Genomic DNA, 20,770 nt, shown 5'->3' with positions numbered 1-20,770 from the left:
AATAAGTCAAGCTGTTATTAACACGTGAGGTTCCAGTGGTAATAACAGAAAAAGCTTTATTTTAAATAGAGAACAACCTCAATCATAGCATATTTCAGACTCAACAATCTTGTTTCATAATCTTCATGTTTTTTTTTTTTACATCAATTTATATCAGCAAACCATCTTGCATAATTGATGCGTGTTTCTAACTGTACACAAGAATTGTGAGCACTATGCAATTGTGCAATCTTTTCAGCTGAAGTAATTGATCTCCAATATCTACCAAAAATGATTTTCATTCTTTAACCAGTGCACAGTTTTAGCAAGTAAAGCAGTCAAATATGTATAAACACTCCCTTCTTTTAAAAACAGATGCATACAACAACATAATAAAAACTCTAAGGACATCCACTTTTGAGAGGAAATCTTCAAAAGAAACAAGAGAAACTTTATAGCCATTTCACTTTGGTCTAAAATTATCTTCCCTCAGGAATATAATCACCTTTCATATCATATTACTAAACTTATGTACACATTACAACAGGTTTGCTCAGAAACACCTGAAATCATTTTCAAAAAATAAAATAAATAGGCACCATAAAAGACAACTGGAACCAAGGTGAACTTGAGGATAAGAACTATGCAGAGTACATGTGTGGTGATAAACTAAATGTATCTGGAATACACTGGATACAGTGTGGTGTGCAGTACAGTGTTTGTTAAATTACACAAACATGAATGAATGAAAACTGCTTATCTAAATCTGCACAACAAGCTATGAATCCAAAAAGTACACCAGAAGTTCCAACCCTGCGTTTAAAGTCCATGTTTCCATGAGTAAGGCATGTGTAAACATTTATGCAAGGCATAACGCCCTGCTTTGTTTTTAGTACCCTGTACCTGTATGTATGTGTTGCAAGGTCAGTGGAATTGTTAAGGCTCTGACAAAATGTATAAACACTGCGGTGTCAATGTCGATTGCAGCACCCACGATCCTGATAGTTAATTCCTTGATCTGAGCTTCCAAGGATACAGTCATGTGAAGCCTTCAAGTGTGGTGCAAACTTGATATGTTTAATTTCACTTTAGCCACAAACAGACCATCAAAACTTTGGTCCAGAAGAATTGCAGAGGGGGAAAAACACTTTGTATGTAGGGGTTCGCACAAACCACAGTGTCAATGTAATGCTGAAAAACTGTCCACAAAAAAAAATCTATACACAGGCAAAACTAAAAGTTTCAAGTTTTCAGCCCCTGTGAAAATACAATAAAAGCAAGCTTGTAGGAGCCATCAATTTTCAATCCTTAATTTTCTAAATATATTAAAAGAAATCTTTTCATAGTTCTTTTAAAATTAGGCACCTAAAACAAGTGCTAAAAAATTACTAGAGCTATAAGGTTGTGTGGGTACAGAAAAAAACAGCGATTTTAGAGATTACTTGCCAATGCAGACTACTGGCATCTTCAAGTAATTGCTTTTTGTCACTCTGATGATGTCAAGCCAAAATTACAATCTGCAGATAATGATCATGGCTCCCATTAAACCACACAACTCTTTCCTAACTCTTTTTACTTTTAACCCAGTGCCTATGCAGAATGTGGTGGTGTCTAATGCCCAGACACCAGATTCAATGCAAAGTCTGAGATGGATCAATCTTATCTGGATTTGATACACTGACTTCCCCTTCCCTGCTGGAACTACCATTAGTGGCAGGATCACTGCTGGCACGGCCTTGAGTTTTGGGTTGCTCCTGGCCATCTTTTTGTAGTTTCAGATCTCTCAGATGAGCCATGGCCTTGTCTATGGTCAGAGTTGTCACTAAACCAAAATCGTGCATGCTAACCAAATGGAGCAGAACGTTTCGGCACAGATTCTTCTCGACGATGATGGTGCTGTGCTGCTCCACAAAAAACATGCAGGCCTGATTCATTTGATTGTCAGCTATGAATCTGCAAGCAAAGTAATCATAAGCTAATTACTGCCAACAATGCAATCAACCTCTTTGAAGGATGAGAGCACAGAATTACCGTTTATATACACTCACTGAGCACTTTATTAGGAACAACTGTACATCTACTTGTACATGCAATTAAGCCAATCGTGTGTCTGTCAGCAGTGCAATGCATAAAATCCTGCAGATCAGGAGCTTCAGTTAATGTTCACATCACCCATTAGAATGGGGAAAATCTTGATCTGTGTGATTTAGACTGTTGCATGATTGTTGGTGCCAGATGTGCTGGTTTGAGTATTTCTGTAACTGCTGATCTCCTGTGATTTTCACACACAACAGCCTCTAGAATTTACTCAGAATGGTGCCAAAATCAAAAAACATCCAGTGAGTGCAGCAGATCTGTGGACAGAAACTCTCTAATGAGAGAGGTCAATGGAGAATAGCCAGACTGGTTTGAGCTGACTCTGTATAATTGTAGTGAGTAGAATAGCACATGTCAAAACTTGAGGTGGATGGGCTACAACGCAGCAGACCACGTCTGGCACATTATTAGGACCATAGTGTTTCTAATAAAGTGCTCAGTGAGTGTATACAAGCTACAATAAAACAAAGACAGCATTTTATGGAAGAGGCCGTTTCATAGCATTAATTTTTCAATAATACAAAGAACTGACAACAACAAGGACAATAGTGAGTGAGAAGTGAATATGCATACCCATGTTTCATTACATACAGGTTCCACAGTTTCATCACCTCTTTCTCTCCCTCATTGACATCCATGAACTCCTCGATTTGCTAAAGGGTATTGATGAAGAGAGAAAAATAAAAAAAAAGGTAAATTCACAAAGATTTCTACAGAACAGGATAAAGCTAATTTAAGTTTGTGAAAAGAAAAGGCATATATAGGTCTAAAATATATTATTTTTTAGTTTGGTAATTTATTGTTTATTTAATGCTTTTTCCGTTACGTAATGATTTTTTTTATTTAATGCTTTTTTTGTTTGGTAATTTTTTTTAAATTTATTTAAAACCAAAATCGTTTAGTAATGTATTTGTTTTTTTTTTTACTTAATCCTTTTTTAGTTTGGCAATTTATTTTATTTAATACAGAGAATTTTGCCAGCATTTTTTCAAAAGTAAAACTAAACAATAATTTCATAGAATTAAAGTGTAAGTGTTCCAAAAAAAAAAAAAAAAAAAAAAAAGGTAAAAGGTAAAAGAAAATGCTTTCCTCCTAGTATTGTGTATTTATTTTTTAATTTCAAACATCTTTGTGCACAGAAATTACATGTTTTATGGGCTAATTCCATAACTGCAGTCTATTGTTTTGAATGGTGTGGAAAATAAATTTTATTCAAAACAATTATTTCAGTAAGAAAATATCCAATTAAAAGAGTACTTAAATAGTGTGTAACTCATTACTTTGACAAATGACATAAATGGACATTAACTCCCCTATATTCCATTACATAATACACATTTAACATGTATTACAGAAATATTATTATTAATGGAAATTCTGTCATCATTCACCATCATGTTGTTCCAAACCCATATGACTTTCTTTCTTCCATGCAACACAATAAGGAGATTTTAGACAGAATGTTTGCCTGACTCACCATTTACTTTCAGTTAATGTGTTCTTTTCCCTACATTTAGAAAGTGACTAGTGACAGAGACTGGCAGTCTCTAACATTCTGTCTAATATCTTTGAACAACTTGGGTTTGGAACAACATGAGGGTATAGTTCACCCAAAAATGAAAATTCTCTCATCATTTACTCACTCTCATACCATTGCAGATATGTATGACTTCCTTTCTTCTGTAGAACACAAATTATGATTTTTTTAGAAGAATATTTCAGCTCTGTAAGTCAGTACAATGCACATTGAATGGGTGCCAAAATTTGTATGCTCCAAAAGCAAATAAAAGGAATCATAAAAGTAATCCATATGACTCCAGTAGTTAAATTAATATCTTCAGAAGTGATATGATAGGTGTGGATGATAATGAAACAGATCAATATTTGTTTATTTTTGCTAGACATGCTTCTCCCTGTGCAAAGAAGAATGTGAATCACCAAAATCAAAAGAAGAATATGCAAGTGATTTGTTTCTCATTCACACCGATCACATCGCTTCTTAAGATATTGATTTAACCACTGGAGTCTTATGGATTACTTTTATGCTGCCTTATGTGATTTTTATTTTATTTTTTGTTGCTTTAAAATGTTGGCACCCATTCACTTGCATTGTATGGACCAAAAGACCTACAAATCTTCATTTTATTTCAGCAGATGAAGAAAGTCATCCACATCTGTACATGGGTACATAAGAGAATTTACATTTTTGTGTGAACTATCCCTTAAGGGCTCTTGTCACATCTGAATGGAGTTGTTAGTTCAGTGTAGTACAAATCCAGTGTAGTGTACAGTTTTAATTTGAAATAATTTAGATCATTAGTTCTGTACCACTACCTAAACACAGAGTACGCAGCCTGGGTAGAGCACCAACCCAAGTCGGGCAACGCTCTCTTCACAATACGATGGCCTCATGTCCGCATATTTCTCACACGCGTGACTCATTGTGCACGCACAGAAATGCTGTCTGTTCATGCTCCAGTTGTCAATCACACAAACAACAGAGCAAAAGGCATGTACACTTAACGTGGATGTTTACATGGATTTATACACTTAATCAGCCCATAGCGCCATCGTTTCCAGTACCCCCTGCGAGGGCGTGGGGTAATGCGTTAATACTGCTCATGACATGCGGGATGTGGGACAAAGTGCACTGATATATTATTGCTGCTCTAATTTAAAAATGTACACTTAAAAACGGATGTCACAAGAGCCCATATTTACAGAATCACCCTGAAAATGACCACCAACATGACACAGAAAAGCCTGCGTTATCATTAGTGCCACGACTTAGCGTGCTGCCTTAAATTGGAGCTGCAGGTTTAATCTTGAAATTTCCTCTTGTTAAATGAAGGCATTGCTTGACAAAACTATACTTTAACTGTGCAGGGTGAAGAAAATGTTTCACTTTGTTAGAAGAGCATGATTCTGCAGCAGTGATGGATGAAAAATTACGCATTAATTCAAATTAAGCCTAGTAATGTAACAACAGAAATGGCGTCCATTTTAAAGAAGTGGGTGATCCTACTCTCCACCCTCTCTAAACTGGGTATCACTGGAACTGTGCTTGACTGGTTCAACTCTTATCTCTCAGAAAGGTCCTTTGAGGTAGCATGGAGAGGGGAAGTATCCAAGCCACACAAGTTACTTACTGGGGTACCTCGGGGATCAGTGCTTGGGCCACTTCTCTTCTCCATATACACAACATCACTGGGACCCATCATCCAGTCACATGGTTTCTCTTACCACTGCTACGCAGATGACACGCAACTCTACTTGTCTTTCCAGCCCAACGACACCACAGTGACCGCTCGAATCGCTGCCTGTCTGGCAGACATCTCAGCCTGGATGAAGGAACACCACCTTCAACTCAACCCTGCCAAGACCGAACTCCTTGTCTTTCCAGCCAACCCGGCTGTTGAACACAACATCACCGTGCAGCTGGGTCCAACTACAGTTTCGCCTTCCAAAACGGTCAGAAATCTAGGGGTAACCATTGATGATGAGCTAAATTTCACAGACCACATTTCAAAAACTGCAAGATCTTGTAGATTTACACTCTACAATATCAGGAAGATAAGACCCTTCCTCTCTGTACATGCCACACAACTGCTCGTTCAGTCCCTTGTCATAACTAGACTGGACTACTGTAACGCTCTCTTTGCAGGCCTTCCTGCATGTGCTATTAGACCTCTCCAAATGATCCACAATGCAGCAGCACGTCTGGTCTTTAATGAACCTAAGAGAGCACATGTTACACCACTCTTTGTCTCTCTCCACTGGCTGCCGGTTCATGCACGTTTTAAATTCAAGGCCCTGATGCTGGCATATAAAACAGTCACTGGGTCTGCTCCAGCATACCTAAAAACATTTATGCAGAGCTACGTTCCCACCAGAAGCCTGCGGTCGGCTAAGGAACGTCGCCTTGTCGTACCAAAACAAAGAGGCACCAAAACACTTTCCCGGACTTTCAGTTTCATCATACCACGGTGGTGGAATGACCTTCCCAACTCGATCCGGGAAGCTAACTCACTCTCTATCTTCAAAAAACGGCTAAAAACACATCTTTTCCAAAAGCACTTAACCGGTCAATTAAAAAAAAAATAAATAAATAAAAATTTACATTTCTTGTTGCACTTAAATATGTCTTGTATACTATTATGATGATAGTGAAACTTTGTAATATGGCACTTTTTGTACCACTGTCTCCCTAAGATGATTCGCTGATGTTCTTCCTCTTTTGTAAGTCGCTTTGGATAAAAGCGTCTGCCAAATGAATTAAAATAAACAAAATAAATAAAATAAAGAAGTAAATATTTAAAAAAAATTATTAGAAATTTACTTGAAAAACTACCCACATTTAAACATACTCTAAAAGTAATTTTTTTTCCAAAATGTTACTTTTTTCAAGTAAAATGTTTCATGTAAATGTAGCGCATTAGTAACCACCTCTGTAATATTTGTATTTAGACCCCCAGTAAAGCTAGATAAAGGTAACTGCAGCATGGAACACAAAACTTCATAAGATGTTGGTTAATGGAGAAAAATAATCTTGGGAGACACCAGACTCACTGTGGGGGCCAGTTCTCCTGTGGCATGAATATAATGCCAATATTAGTTATTTAAGTGTAGTACAAGTCATGGTTTAAAATTAGTAAACTAAGTACAGTTGAAGTTAAAAGTTTACATACACCTTAGCCAAATACATTTAAACTCATTTTAATGTATTTTAATGAATCCGTCTTAACATCATGGCGAAAAATTACTAACACCAATGAAGACAAAAACATTTTCACAATTCCTGACATTTAATCGTAGAAAATATTCCCAGTTAGGATCACTACTTTATTTTAAGAATGTGAAACTTGAGAATAAAATGGTAGAGAGAATGATTATTTCAGCTTTTATTTCTTTCATCACATTCCCAGTGGGTCAGAAGTTTACATACACCTTGTTAGTATTTGGTAGCATTGTCTTTAAATGGTTTAACTTGGGTCAAACATTTTGGGTAGCCTTCCTCAAGCTTCTCACAATAAGTTGCTGGAATTTTGGCCCATTCCTTCAGACAGAACTGGTATAACTGAGTCAGGTTTTAGGTCTCCTTGCTCGCACACGCTTTTCAGATCTGCCCACAAATTTTCTATCAGATTGAGGTCAGGGCTTTGTGATGGCCACTCTTAATACCTTGACTTTGTTGTCCATAAGCCATTTTGCCACAACTTTGGAGGTATGCTTGGGGTCATTGTCCATTTGGAAGACACATTTACGACCAAGCTTTAACATCCTGCCTGATGTCTTGAGATGTTGCTTCAATATATCCACATAATTTTCCTTCCTCATGATGCCATCTATTTTGTGAAGTGCACCAGTCTCTCCTGCAGCAAAGCACCCCGCAACATGATGCTGCCAACCCCATGCTTCGTTTGGGATGGTGTTCTTCGGCTTGCAAGGCTCACCCTTTTTCATCCAAACGTAACCATGGTCATTATGGCCAAACAGTAAAATGTTTGTTTAATCAGACCAGAGGAAATGTATCAAAAAAGTAAGATCTTTGTCCCCATGTGCACTTGCAAACTGTATTCTGGCTTTTTTATGGTGGTTTTGGAGCAGTGGCTTCTTCCTTGCTGAGCACCCTTTTAGGTTATGCCAATATAGGACTTGTTTGAATGTGGATATAGATACTTGTCTACCTGTTTCCTGTAGCATCTTCACAAGGTTCTTTGCTGTTGTTTGGGATTGATTTGCACATTTCACACCAAACTACATTCATCTCTAGGAGACAGAATGTGTCTACTTCCCGAGCAGTATGATGGCGGTGTGGTCCCATGGAGTTTATACTTGTGTACTGTTGTTTGTACAGATGAACGTGGTACCTTCAGACATTTGGAAATTGCTCCAAAGGATGAACCAGACTTGCGGAGGTCTTGGCTGATTTTCCCATGATGACAAACAAAGTTTTGAGTTTGAAGGTTGGCCTTAAAGGAGACCCATTATGCCCCTTTTTACAAGATGTAATATAAGTCTCTATAAGGAGTGGTGGTGTCAGTGGTTGAGGCTCAGGGTTACTGACCAGAAGGTCGGGGGTTCAAGCCCCAGCACCACCAAGATGCCACTGTTGGGCCCTTGAGCAAGGCCCTTGACTCCAGGTTGCTCCAGGGGTTGTCCCTGCAATAAGTGCACTGTAAGTCGCTTTGGATAAAAGCGTCTGCCAAATGCATAAATGTAAAATGTAATGTAGTGGGCTAAAGCACATAACTGGTAATCAGAAGGTTGCTGGTTTGATCCCCACAGCCACCACCATTGTGTCCTTGAGCAAGGAACTTAACTCCAGGAAGCCTCGGGAGAATTGTCCCTGTAAGTTACTTTGGATAGAAGTGTCTTCCAAATGCATACATTTAAATAAATAAATGGAAGTCTCAGGTGTCCCCAGAATGTGTCTGTGAAGTTTCAGCTCAAAATACCCCATGGATCATTTATGTTGTAAATGCCTCTTTTGATGTGGAATCAAAAACACGCCGTTTTCGTGAGTGTCTTTTTAAATGCAAATAAGCTGCTGCTCCCAACCCCCTTTAGCTGTATTAGCTGTGGAATCAGCTAACAAGCACTTGTTCACTGTGTCTTCAGTGGCTCTGATGCCGGTAGTACATGAAGACACTTATGTTCACTTTTACAGCCAACAACAGAACAGTTATGATGTTACGAAGCTGAGACATTATTCTTCTCACTGTATATGCTCCAGCGTGGAAAAAAATGGCTGTGTGTAGATCACTCAGGGGTGTATCTATGATAATAGGGTGGAGTCCGTCACCAGTCGTGAACTGAAAACAAAAACCATTCATTTTGACTCACTGTTTTTGATTAATAGAAATATAAGAAAGAGGAGTGGGTGGACTTTTAACATTGTTGGGTGGTTGTGTACACACACTGCTGACTCACGTTTATGTACAAACACCATGTAAAAGTGAATTTTGAATTATACGTCCCCTTTAAAATGCATCCACCAGTACACCTCCAATTGACTCAATAAGCCAATTAGCCTATCAGAACCTAATTGGCTAATCTCCTAAAGGCTTGACATCCTTTTCTGAAATTTTCCAAGCAGCTTAAAGGCACAGTTAACTTGGTGTATATAAACTTCAGACCCACTGGAATTGTGATAGTCAATTAAAAGTGAAACAATCTGTCTGTAACTAATTGTTGGAAAAATTACTCATGTCATGCACAAAGTAAATGCTCTAAACGACTTGCCAAAACTACAATTTGCTAATATGAAATCTGTGAAGTGGTTAAAAAAAATGAGGTTTAATGACTTCAACCTAAGTGTATGTAAACTTCTGACTTCAACTAAGTGTTAGGAGCCAATGTTTAAACAAAAAGATTTTGTATGAACTGTAAGATTAATGAGTAATATATGCTGTAGAACAACATGGAAAAGTCTTTAACAGTAGACTTTATTTTACCCATAAATCATAATACTATGCTTAAACCCTGTAGAAATTACAGAGGGAACGCACAGCAAATTTGCCTTCCAGGTTGGCCTACAAATATACATTATGACTAAAAAGCTCTTCTAATTTCAGAATTAAGGGGTGCAGGAAATCTGTCACTGTGACAGAACAACAACGTAATTTGTATCATAATCCAAAAGTAACATTTAAAGATCTAAATGATGAAGATCCTCACCATAGCAGTCTTCTCCCTAAGCCAATCTGGGTCCCTCTCATCTTCACTGTCCACTTCCATTTCCTGTGGTCTGAGGGGCACACAGCTGTCACTGTGGAAATACAGGCGGTTGTGGCCACTGATGTAAGTCCGCTGCTGCTCCTGTTCTCCATCCTCTGGCTCCAGGAACTCAGAGAGGCTGGGTTTTGAGCGCTTGGGCCTATAGAAAGAGAAAATTTAAAAAAGCAAAGAAAGGGACACAAGATCTGTGACATTGGCAGATGGTTCTGGTAATCTTTCTGGTAAGATGCAGCCAAGGCAACGACATCCCAATAACTGGTTTTGTATTTGATTACACATGCAGATACACACTCTTTTCTTTCAATTCAAGAGCAAACAGACCTGCAGACAAGGTAATGTGTGACTGCAGTCCTCTTCACTGGTCCGTTACGGCTGAAGACAAAGCCAGGCTGGCAATGGATGTCCTGAGGGTTCCCCACATAAGAGCCGTCATAGCATTCATTAATTGACACATCTATCCTGGCTCCTTTAGGGTGAGGCTGGCCAAGAGAAACAAGACTATATTTGATTATACATTCATATACACACACACACACACATATATATATATTGTCTTATCTAGTCAGACAGTTCCAATTCCAAATTGAATGAGATGTGTTCAAAAGCATTGAAAAATGTGGACAGATACAAACCAGTGACCACACATTCTATATTAATGTGCCAAGTATCTATGTTGCTTGGCAACCATAAACAGCCTAATGAATAATATTATTTGGCAGAAAAATGTATATGTTTATTAATATTAATGAATGTAACTATTTACTGAACATCAGCGTTTTTTATTATACAGCTGTTCTGCCATTTTATAAAGGTAGATGCTATTCACACACCACTGAAAATAGTGACAAATATTATTTGCACCCCAACCCTGTTACAAATAATGGTAGATGCTGTTTGCACCCCTAATTAAATGGTAAATGTATAGGGGCATCTCTGCAGCATGTTTATTTAGAGTACCACAGGCATAATTCACCAACCCTCACCTCTAACCCTAACCTTCCCTTACATGGTTTTACTACAGTAACCACAGTATTACCATGTTATTTTGTAGTAAAATCATAGTAACCACAAAATTAAACATGGTAACAATATAAACACCATATTACTATAGCAACACCACTGTTAATTGCAATTTTTATGTATTACTATAAACAGTATTAAAGAAAATATAGAGAGGAGACAGGCAACTGAATGAGAAAAGAGTGCGACAAACACGGAATTGAACCGAGGTCGATTGGTCGACTCACTTGCGTTACGCCCAAGCGACTGAAGCGACACTCATAATGCAGTTTGTTGTTAATTTCTATGTTTCCAATAGACTATTAGGGTGCAAACAGCTGTGCTCAACATTTTGAAAAACAATTGTGAACATCTCTCTGGCAAAGAACCTACTTCATCTGCACATACTCTACCGGACGGGTATTTCGTTTTCTGGGAAAATTCTTCATGTGTGTAAATACATTTCTTTTGGTCCCTCCTTCACGAGAGAGATATATATATATATATATATATATATATATATATATATCGCAATATCCAATTACATCAGCAACCCCGGTCTGAGGGAGCGGTGAATATTCTTGCTTTTGTGATTTTGCATTGAAAATTTATTTAATTTAATTAAAAAGAAAAAAAAAAAAAACTTAAAATCAAATACATTTCTACATTCAGTAGAGTCCCAAACAAAATCAAATGGCAATTAAAATAATGAAGTGATAAAATAATTATATATATATATATATATATATATATATATATATATATATATATATATATATATATATATATATATATATATATATATATATATATACACACCTTTCCATTTACCACAAGAATCCGTCTTAACATCATGGCTGAAAAATTACTAACACCAATGAAGACATAAACAATTTACAATGATAAAAATCTCTGAAATATAAATCATGGTTCAAGGTGAACATGTTTTTGTATTATTTTATGTTGTAAATAACAGATGTATAGGCAGCAGAGTTGTGGTCACAATGAACTGCTCAGTGGGGCTCAATGAACCGCTGAGATGTCGGAGGTAATTTGCAGCACTCATAGATGAAACTGTTCTTCCAAATATCGTCTTGAAATGGTCAAAGGCATCAGCTGTTGATGACCGCTCTGACCATCGTCGATCCCCGAGATCAGCGTCTGTCGGCACAACCCTAATATGCATTTCTCTCTATAAATTAACAAAATGTTCAGACAGTCTCTCGCTGGTTTTTCCGACACATTAAGAATCATTACCATTTTTGCAAGTGTCGCTGTGGCTTGCTTCGTAGATTGGCTTTTTAAAATGTATATTTTAAAGGCGTATTATTATTACGGTTTAGCATTTCTCTGTAATGTAGAACAGTGTTAGCAATGTTACTTATAACATTCTTTCTCAGCCCCGGAACTCAAACCATTTTCTGATGCCCCCCCCCCAAAAAAAATATATTCAAGTAATTAAATTAATATCATAAACGTGCAATTAGTCAACTAATGGCTTAAATGAACGTAGACTAGAAAAATCTTTGGTCGGGGGCAGCCCTGCCATTTTATAAAACCAAAAAGACACTCATGGCCGTGTGTTACAGTGATTTTACCACAGTTAAGGGGATTTTAGGCATTCCACTTTACATCATGCCAAGGATTGCAACAAATATGTGGTAATTTTGATTATGACTATGTAATGATATATTGGCAATTTGACAACGGCATTCAGTGGCAGTTTCATAGAACTTGAGATGATTTTCCTCACCACGTAGTTGAAGATGAAGCGGCTGTGCGAGAGTTTGAGGTGCTTAAGGAGGCTGTAGAGCTTACGGCAGTTCAGCGTGCACCAGGGACAGTGCAGGTCATCTCTCGCCTCTGTCTGCTGCCGCGTGTTATTGTTATACAAGAACTACAAAAGGGGATGGACACAACAGATTATGAGCACACAGAGAAAAATGTCACTGCAGGTCTTATGAAGGCAACATTCTAATAGTGATATCATGCAGCACAAAAGCCAAAAATAGCACAGAAATAAACAGTGGACGGGGCAGAGAATCACAGGAAACTCCCTGCCCTTTTGATAGTCCATGTAAAACAGGCCTGGGATCACAGATAAGTCCTGTATTGTAGCTAAAAGGGCTTTAGGAAGAGCCTCTGATGTATCATCAGGTAAAGTTAAATATGCATGTTACTCACCTGATAGTAGACAAGTAGTTTCTGACGAGGTTCAACATGAGTTTGTTCTCTTCTTACTGGCTGATCAATGCCAACTGAATCATTAACAGCTGCAACAAGTCAAACAAAATCTTTAGTTAAATATGTACTGAACTCCATGAGATATAAACCACATATCATGATATAAGGTTCAGCATAAGCTACATGCTCTTACCAACTGCCTGTGGAGGCTTAACATTGCTTGGCTTGCTGCTTTCCACTGTGCTGGATTCAGAGTTGCGTGTGGCAAGTGGTTTGGCTACTGGTGCCGTTCCTCTGTCTGCGGTGTCATTGGTCCATCGTAAAGTGAACTGTAATGTGGGTCCCTGAGAAAAGGTCTCGAAAAGTGGTAACCACTGAAAAACAGGGTAAAGATAGCATTCTCATTTTTAAAAGCCTAATGACCTACAGCAATCTCAGATTTTTAATGAACCCTGTAACTGACCTTCCCATCTAGACTAGTTTCCCATGTTGCTCTTTTCTTGCCTACAGGACTCTCCTCCATCTCCTGCATAGAGACTTCATACTCACCATCCAAAAGCTGGAGACGTCTGTTAAAGAACACAAAGTATTTTACAAACCAAACAAGAATGACAACAGAATGCATTCAAACACTAAAAGAGTCAGTAATATTAGCAACATAAAAATATATATAAAAAGGCAAAGAAAAATTTGTTTACCTGTTTTTATCAAAAACTGTCATCTGTGCCACAAAAGTAGTTTCTCCATCATCCGGACGAGAAGAAAATCTCTTCTTTCTGTTGGACATCTCTTCAATAACATCTAAGAACAAAATAAATTAACCTGAATTCCTTCTTCTGAAAAGGCTCTTAACATTGATAACATTCTATTATTAAATGTAATTTGAAAGTTTCAGAATCAAAAGCAGAAGCACGTACTGGTACCTCTTTTGGTCACACCATTGAGCTCTCTCCCCCCTGGACGAGACACTCTGAACAGAAGGGAGTAGGACTTCACCATGTGGCTGTTACTGGGTTCAAACTCATGGCTGGGCACTACCAGTGTGGGAAAAGCACCCTGCTTGGTCTGACTGCTGGCTGGATTTAGAGACACCTGCTTTTTACCTGTAGGCACTTCCTTCACTGGGCAACTCACATCCTATAAACAATCAACAAACATTAGCTATGTGCTACCTGGTGAGCATGAAAGCAAATTAACAATCTATCTTATAAATTAACCTCAAGTAAAACAGGTACTACCATTCAAATTCATGAGACAAATGGGCAGATGTAAAATGCCCCAAAGAAACAAGCTTCATTACAAAGTGGATACATTTGACTGCAATGTTAATAGCTCACATACTGTACAGTAGTTAGGGAAGAAAAAGGCATGTTTTGATTGAGGTAGTTTTTTGTGGTGGTCAAGGTCAATAGAACAGTTTAAATGAAAACTTTCCTGTGACACATCAAGGACAATGTTTTACCTTTCTCTTCTTGTGGCAGACCTTGATGAGTAGCACTTCTACAGACACTGAGTTTTCTTCATTCTCTGAGTTTTGCAATGGCTTTTCTGATTAATTGAACAGAAAAATACAAAATTACTAACTGATCTTATAAATGAAGACTGAGGAGTGGCAAAAGGCCAAAGGCTTAAAATGTTTCATGTTTGCCTACCAGTTTTATGGAAGAATCCAGTGAAAGTGAGCTGCAGGTTTGAAGCCACACTGTGGTTGGAGAAACATAAAAAAAACTATATTGCAAACTCTCTGCATGTATTTGACCCATTCATTTAAACTCTGCCAAAGAGTGAATGAAAAAAAAAACAAGCACATCTTACTTGTGTGATTCCTGATCCACTTCTGACTTCTCTACTTTAAACAGCAGATCATTCACGTTAAAGTTTTTTCTGAAATAACATGCCAACAAACATTGAATAACTATATTGGGTTCAGATAACAGATGCACCAACACCACTCTTTTTCTCCTGAACCTATTCCTGAACTCTCATTATCGACTGATACTACTGTTTAAAGGTGCTGTAATTTTTTTTTTTTTTTTTTTGCAGTTTTGGAACATCAAGAGGCTGAGCCATTAAATTAGACACACCTCCTCTTTCCAAAACACTGCCCTCCAAAGATAGCATTGAGACCATCACCAAAGAGTAGTTAAAAAAATTAAAGTAGCAAATTAACACCCTCAGCTAACAACTGTTATGGGCCTGAATATGAAATTAAACATAAATGTTATGCATAACTGCTACACTACGAGAACATGCAAAATGATTAACAGGCAGAAAGCACATCAGAGTCTTCTGATTGGCTGATCAAAGAATGTGTCCTTTTTAGTTTGCTGTTTACACTGACTAGTTCTATCACAGAGACTGCTGAGATATCTCAGGACACTAATTTCAGTTATATCTTTCAGGGAGAATTAACATTTTATACATACCATAAAAAATGTAATTATATATGCTTACAGCACCTCTGATATCTATACCTCACTGTGTGGAACCGATTGGGGGAACTATTTTATACAAAAAGAAACACCAACTCTAACTACAAATTATTCCAATACAATTGTGCAGCCTATTAAGAAACTTTGTCACATTTCTTGTTAAAAGAATATTCCAGGTTCAATGCAAGTTAAGCTCAATCAACAGCATTTGTGACAATGTTGATTACCACAAAACAATTATTTTGATTAGTACCTCCTTTTCTTAAAAAGAAAAAAAAATCTGAGTTACAGTGAGGCACTTACAATGGAAGTTAAAGGGGCCAATCTGTAAACGTTAAAAACTCACTGTTTCAAAAGTATAGCCACAAGATGTAAACAATTTGCATGATTTTAGTGAGATAAAATTGCTTACTAACCTTTTCTGTATAAAGTAGTCAACAAACCCTAAACTGACTGTTAAACAACTTTACAGCTCAAATAATACATGAGTTTTTACAGAATAATTAATGCGAGTGCTTTTATAAACTTATAAGCTTCACATTTCTGCCTTCAAACCCTCAAAAAATTGGCCCCATTTCCTCCATTGTAAGAGCCACACTGTATCCTCCATTTTAGCTTTTTTTTTTTTTTTTTTAAAGAAAAGGAAAATAATCTTTTGAAGTTCACAGTAGTTTAATACTATTCTTACTCAAAATCTGGTAAAATGCTCCTTCGAGGCCATTCTTGATATTAAAAGCAGCCTTTTGCAATTCACAAAGCTATCGTTTGTATTCATGAGACAAATAAAATGCACAAGTCGTATGGACAACTTTACTGGTGCATTAGTTGTTCTTATGTCATTTTTTGAGCTTGACAGTAATGACCATGACTTAACACACAGTATCCAATATCCTACCTGGTTAAAAACGTCTGTATCAGAGCCGATTCAGATATCGGATCGGTGCATCCCTAATTCAGATACCCATCTCTGTCGTAAATTAAGATATGAAACCCTTAATCTACAACTACAGAACATTCTTATTGCAATGCTTATATCATCATGCAAATTTTACTCAATGTGAGGCCTGTACAAGGAAATGAAAGGTGTGGCTTTTTGACAAAGAGATTTAAAAATAAGCTAGTTTAAAGCTATTTTTTAGAAGCAAAATATATTGTTTTACCTTTTTGTACTTGTTCTGGAGTTTCTGTGGGACATGTATGTGAGACTTCTATGCAGGAAGATTGGCTGATAGAAGGAAAAGGGATGATACAACCTGTTAGTCTATTATTAATGGAAACTGTGTACAGTTAGCTTGTCTTCATTAAGTTTACACTTAATGTTCATGTCTAAAGGATTATGTCACATGTCTTAATGATCTAGGACTACTTACTGCTATAAGATTCCTTGTCCGAAGGAATCTGTATATTTGAGTTGGTTCTGTAAACAGATGTTCAGACACATGAATAACTATAAAGTGCACAGATGTTTACACAATGAGGCTTGTGTCATGCAAATTATTCATTTTAATCATACTAGACATACTTTATCAAGCTACCCCATTCTCTCATAAAGTGACAATCTTCTACAGGAATCAAGGTGGCAGTTGGAAAGACAACTTTCTTGCAGCCACTAGCTACAGCAGAAAAACTTTATGGCTTCTGTGTTGTTGTTTTTTCTTTGTCACTTTTACATCTATAACAATAAGTCAAACACCAAAGGAATATTACAATTAGAAGAAACATAAAGGCACTATATAGCACGTGTCAGCTTTTGATGCACGTGTCTAATTTTCATGTAGGATGTGGCCTGAGCGAGTAATAGAAGTCTTATTAGTTATGCCAATATTATGACAAACACACATAGCATTGGTCAGACATCACATATTAGAAGAAATATTCTGCATTTTGTGAGCAAATGGACACATACTGCTGGTCAGTATTGGTGTTTAGCCACAAAGCTAGTATTGTGTGTGGTCTGACTCAAGCTTGGAGAGAATGCTGGAAAGTGAACAACTAAAACAACAAGTTAATTTGTTACCAAAGCAGGAGAGCAAGGAGGCTTTGTGGAGATATTTTCTTAATGACACACAGGCCAGTGGTTTGACTCAGTACAAAGGTACGTGACCACAAGTTGGTGCGAGAATGTTAGCAACTTGCTAAACCGCTCGTTCAAATCTCCATTTTAAAAACGTTCGCACAACAAACAGGAAAGATTGCCGAAATATGGCTTACATGTTATTAAACGTAGATAAACCACAAACCCACTGCAACTTACTCTCGAAAGCCTGCAAGAACAGTTCGTGGTCGGCTTGAATCTGCTCCATCTTGGGTCTCTTGACTGAAGTCATCACAACACCGGACGATACGTGCGCTCCTCCATTAGCGGCTTTACCCGTGCTGCTGTTGGCATAAAAACCATTTCCACTCGAACCATGCTTGTGTGGAGCCATCCTGAAATAGTGTTAGTGGTCGAGTCAGACGTTTGATAAGGAACTCCGGTGGATTCAGCCAAGTCCTGGCCCCAAACAAAGGGAGAGTAGCCGAGACTGGTTTGCCCCCAAAACAAAGTAGCAGTTAACATCAACAAGCCGGTAGTTCAGTTTGTTTTACAGACCGGATGGAATTCCTGACAATACGAATGTGTGTGTACGCGACGCGTAGAGAACTGCTACAATGTATCGTCTGCGTCAAGAATCGAACGCCGGCGAACTATCTCATGTAGCTTATCGAATCGGTTTATAATTTGGTTTGCTGACTTGATAGGAAACCCGATATATAGTATTACCCGGGTACAATCTCGAACCCTGGCTAGAACACAAAAACCTTTCGTTATCTCGTAACAGAGCGTATATAACAGAACCTATCGGTCTTATGTCCTGTTCCTATAAGACTATCCCCATAAACCTCTGTTTAGTTGTTAAGAATGCACAGATGTAGGCTATTGTGCCCCACAGGAAACAACCTAAAGTGGACAGTGCTGGGAATATTACCCGCCCTCTTTCTTGAATGTTTTCAACACAGCTGATAAAACCATGAGTTTGGAAATAGTCAAGTTTGGTAGAGAGTCTCCTGGAGGTTCGCACTGGTCAGCTTGTTTTCCGCGGGAAATTCGTTTCATCAGTGTAGTTGGCACCACTGTGTCAGAGGCGAGAAATACAGTACACGGGTATGTAACAGGCGTTGGCTACTTTGCTTTATTAAAGAAATAGTTCACCCAAAAATTAAAATATTCTCTCATCATTTACCCACCACCATGCCATCCCAGATGTGTATGACTTTCTTTCTTCTGCAGAACACAAAGTTTTTTTGAATAATACATCAGATCTGTAGGTCCATATAATTCAAGTGAATGGTGACCAGACCTTTGAAGCTCCAAAAGGCACATAAAGACAGCATAAAAGTAATCAATTTGACTCCAGTTGTTGAATGCATGTCTTCGGAAGCAATCCTATCAATTTTGAGTGAGAACAGACCAAAAATGTTTGTCACTGTACATCTTGCCATTGCAAGGTACAATCATGATTTCAAGCTTGATTACACTTCTTGGCATGCAGAGCGCTAGATAGCTTCAAATCCTGATTGCCAGGAGACTTCTGATGTCAAGATTAATAGTGAAAAACTAGTTATATTTTGGTTTCTTAACCAAAACTGATTGAATCGCTTAAGAAGACATGGATTAAACCACTGGAGTCTTATGGATTAATTTAGGCTGCCCTTATGTGCTTTTTAGAGCTTCAAAATGTTTGTCACCATACACACTTGCATTGTATGGACCTACAGAACTGAACTATTCTTCTAAAAAAATTTGTTTGTGTTCTTCAGAAGAAAGTCATACACATCTTGGATGGCATGAAGTGGGTAAGAGAATTTTCATTTTTGGGCGAAATATTCCTTTAAATGTTTTTTGATGACAAAACGAATCTTTCAGAGTAGCTTTTGAAACATGTAACATGTATCATTGCACTGTTGGTTTGTTGATACACCTTATTTCCCCATTTTCAGTCCCATGTCATAATATTCTCTTAAAATCAAGTGTAAAATAAATATACCAGACACTTTGTCTGAATGTTGTAATTGAATTTTAACCTGTCCATGTCCTGTTAATTTGTGTTTTGTGAATTAACCAGTGGAACAATTTCATTGCTCATGTCAGGAAGACATTTTCAGGTGTATCATTTCAGAAGTGATATCCATGCCTCAATGCGTGATTTCCTTATTGACCTCATAAAAATTGTAACTCGTTTGTGCCTGTAGACATCATTTTGGGGGATTTCAATTCAAATGTAAAGTGGGAAAAAAAATATATAGATATATGTACACCATTTACGCCAAACAATAATGTCTAGTTGTTGAAGTAGCCTACATAATTGCTTGCACATTCCACATAATATATTATAGCATTTACAAAGTAAAATATGTTAATGAGTGGTTATTTCGTTAGAAATGGTAATTAGAGAGACTTATCTACATGTACAATATTATCCATAATTTTTACCACTGAAGCAAATTACAAAAGAGCCAATGCCCTCACAATTATTCAAACGTATCTATTCTTGTGTTTCTTGCCAAACAGTAATTTAGTATAAGAAATCATGGCTGAACATACTGAGTGTTACAACTGTTGAAACGCAGCAGACATAAAGTTCAAACATAATATATTTTTATTTGGGTAATTAAAGGTTTATAACACGTTTATACTCGTTAATCGGTTACAAGTTCAGAATGAGTCGGGAGTTTTCATCTGATCCATAAAATAATTAATGAGGAAACAAATAATGCAAATGTTTGTGGAGTATCAACTGTTATTTAAGGACGCTCGTTCTCTCTGGCGTAGATCATACGTGAGTGATCATTTTGTTATGTTGAACACATATCAGTTTGAATGGTTACATATCCGGGAGAACAACACATGATCTAACGTCTATTGAAATATAACGAAGATTGAATAAGGAGGATGAAGAAATGAGCGTATCAGGCGCGGTGGCCAAGTGGTAAGGCGTCGGTCTCGTAAACCGAAGATCGCGGGTTCGAACCCCGCCCGTGCCTCGAAAACAAGTAATTATTTTTTAATTAGTTATTCAAATAAGGCAGTATCAATACGTTAAATCGCATATCTTTACATGTAATGGGTTTTTAGTTTTACAGTATTATCATAATAGCATTGCTCACATAAACACTTATACACATCTTTACGTCTATACACATGAATAATTACGCATTCCTCTGTGTTGTCAAATGAAATCATATTTATGTACAAATGGTAAAAACTGTCAAGACATAATCAATCTCTTCAACACTTCAAGGAAGCATTTCTTAGAAATGCAATTGACATGACATGTCTGGAATTTGTTAAAATCCAT

General features: G+C 37.4%; 1 protein-coding gene and 1 non-coding gene across 3 annotated transcripts; one reads left to right on the top strand and one right to left on the bottom strand.

The window, feature by feature from the left end:
* Nucleotides 1-36: 36 nt before the first annotated feature.
* Nucleotides 37-18,354, bottom strand: suz12a (SUZ12 polycomb repressive complex 2 subunit a). Of its 2 annotated transcripts, none has more exons than XM_052140182.1 (16): nucleotides 17,686-18,354; nucleotides 16,802-16,848; nucleotides 16,592-16,656; nucleotides 14,815-14,883; nucleotides 14,652-14,701; nucleotides 14,462-14,547; nucleotides 13,917-14,136; nucleotides 13,698-13,800; nucleotides 13,463-13,568; nucleotides 13,193-13,373; nucleotides 13,000-13,088; nucleotides 12,569-12,712; nucleotides 10,138-10,295; nucleotides 9,757-9,955; nucleotides 2,650-2,729; nucleotides 37-1,932 (listed from the first exon to the last, which is right to left on the bottom strand). In XM_052140182.1, exons 1-16 carry the CDS (start codon nucleotides 17,858-17,860, stop codon nucleotides 1,611-1,613), a joined length of 2,094 nt encoding a protein of 697 aa, XP_051996142.1. In that variant the 5' UTR covers nucleotides 17,861-18,354; the 3' UTR covers nucleotides 37-1,610. The 2 variants fall into 2 exon arrangements, with proteins under 2 accessions (XP_051996142.1, XP_051996143.1); XM_052140183.1 differs by having other exon boundaries at nucleotides 13,923-14,136.
* A 2,030-nt stretch (nucleotides 18,355-20,384) lies between these two features.
* trnat-cgu (transfer RNA threonine (anticodon CGU)) lies at nucleotides 20,385-20,456 on the top strand. The gene has a single exon. It is a non-coding gene; the product is annotated as a tRNA-Thr (tRNA).
* Nucleotides 20,457-20,770: the final 314 nt, after the last annotated feature.

The sequence above is a fragment of the Xyrauchen texanus genome, chromosome 12 (genome assembly GCF_025860055.1).
Source record: "Xyrauchen texanus isolate HMW12.3.18 chromosome 12, RBS_HiC_50CHRs, whole genome shotgun sequence".
Lineage (NCBI taxonomy): Eukaryota > Metazoa > Chordata > Actinopteri > Cypriniformes > Catostomidae > Xyrauchen > Xyrauchen texanus.
This window is presented reverse-complemented; position numbering and strand designations above follow the sequence as displayed.

Bases quoted from the DNA above. Each gene is read 5' to 3' on its own strand.
- suz12a (XM_052140182.1), bottom strand. From the start codon at position 17,860: ATGGCTCCACACAAGCATGGTTCGAGTGGAAATGGTTTTTATGCCAAC. The intron at 14,137-14,461 runs GTAAAACATTGT...GATTGTTTATAG, and splicing joins TCTGCCACAAGAAGAGAAAG to GATGTGAGTTGCCCAGTGAA. The intron at 9,956-10,137 runs GTCTGTTTGCTC...CTCTTTCTATAG, and splicing joins ACACATTACCTTGTCTGCAG to GCCCAAGCGCTCAAAACCCA.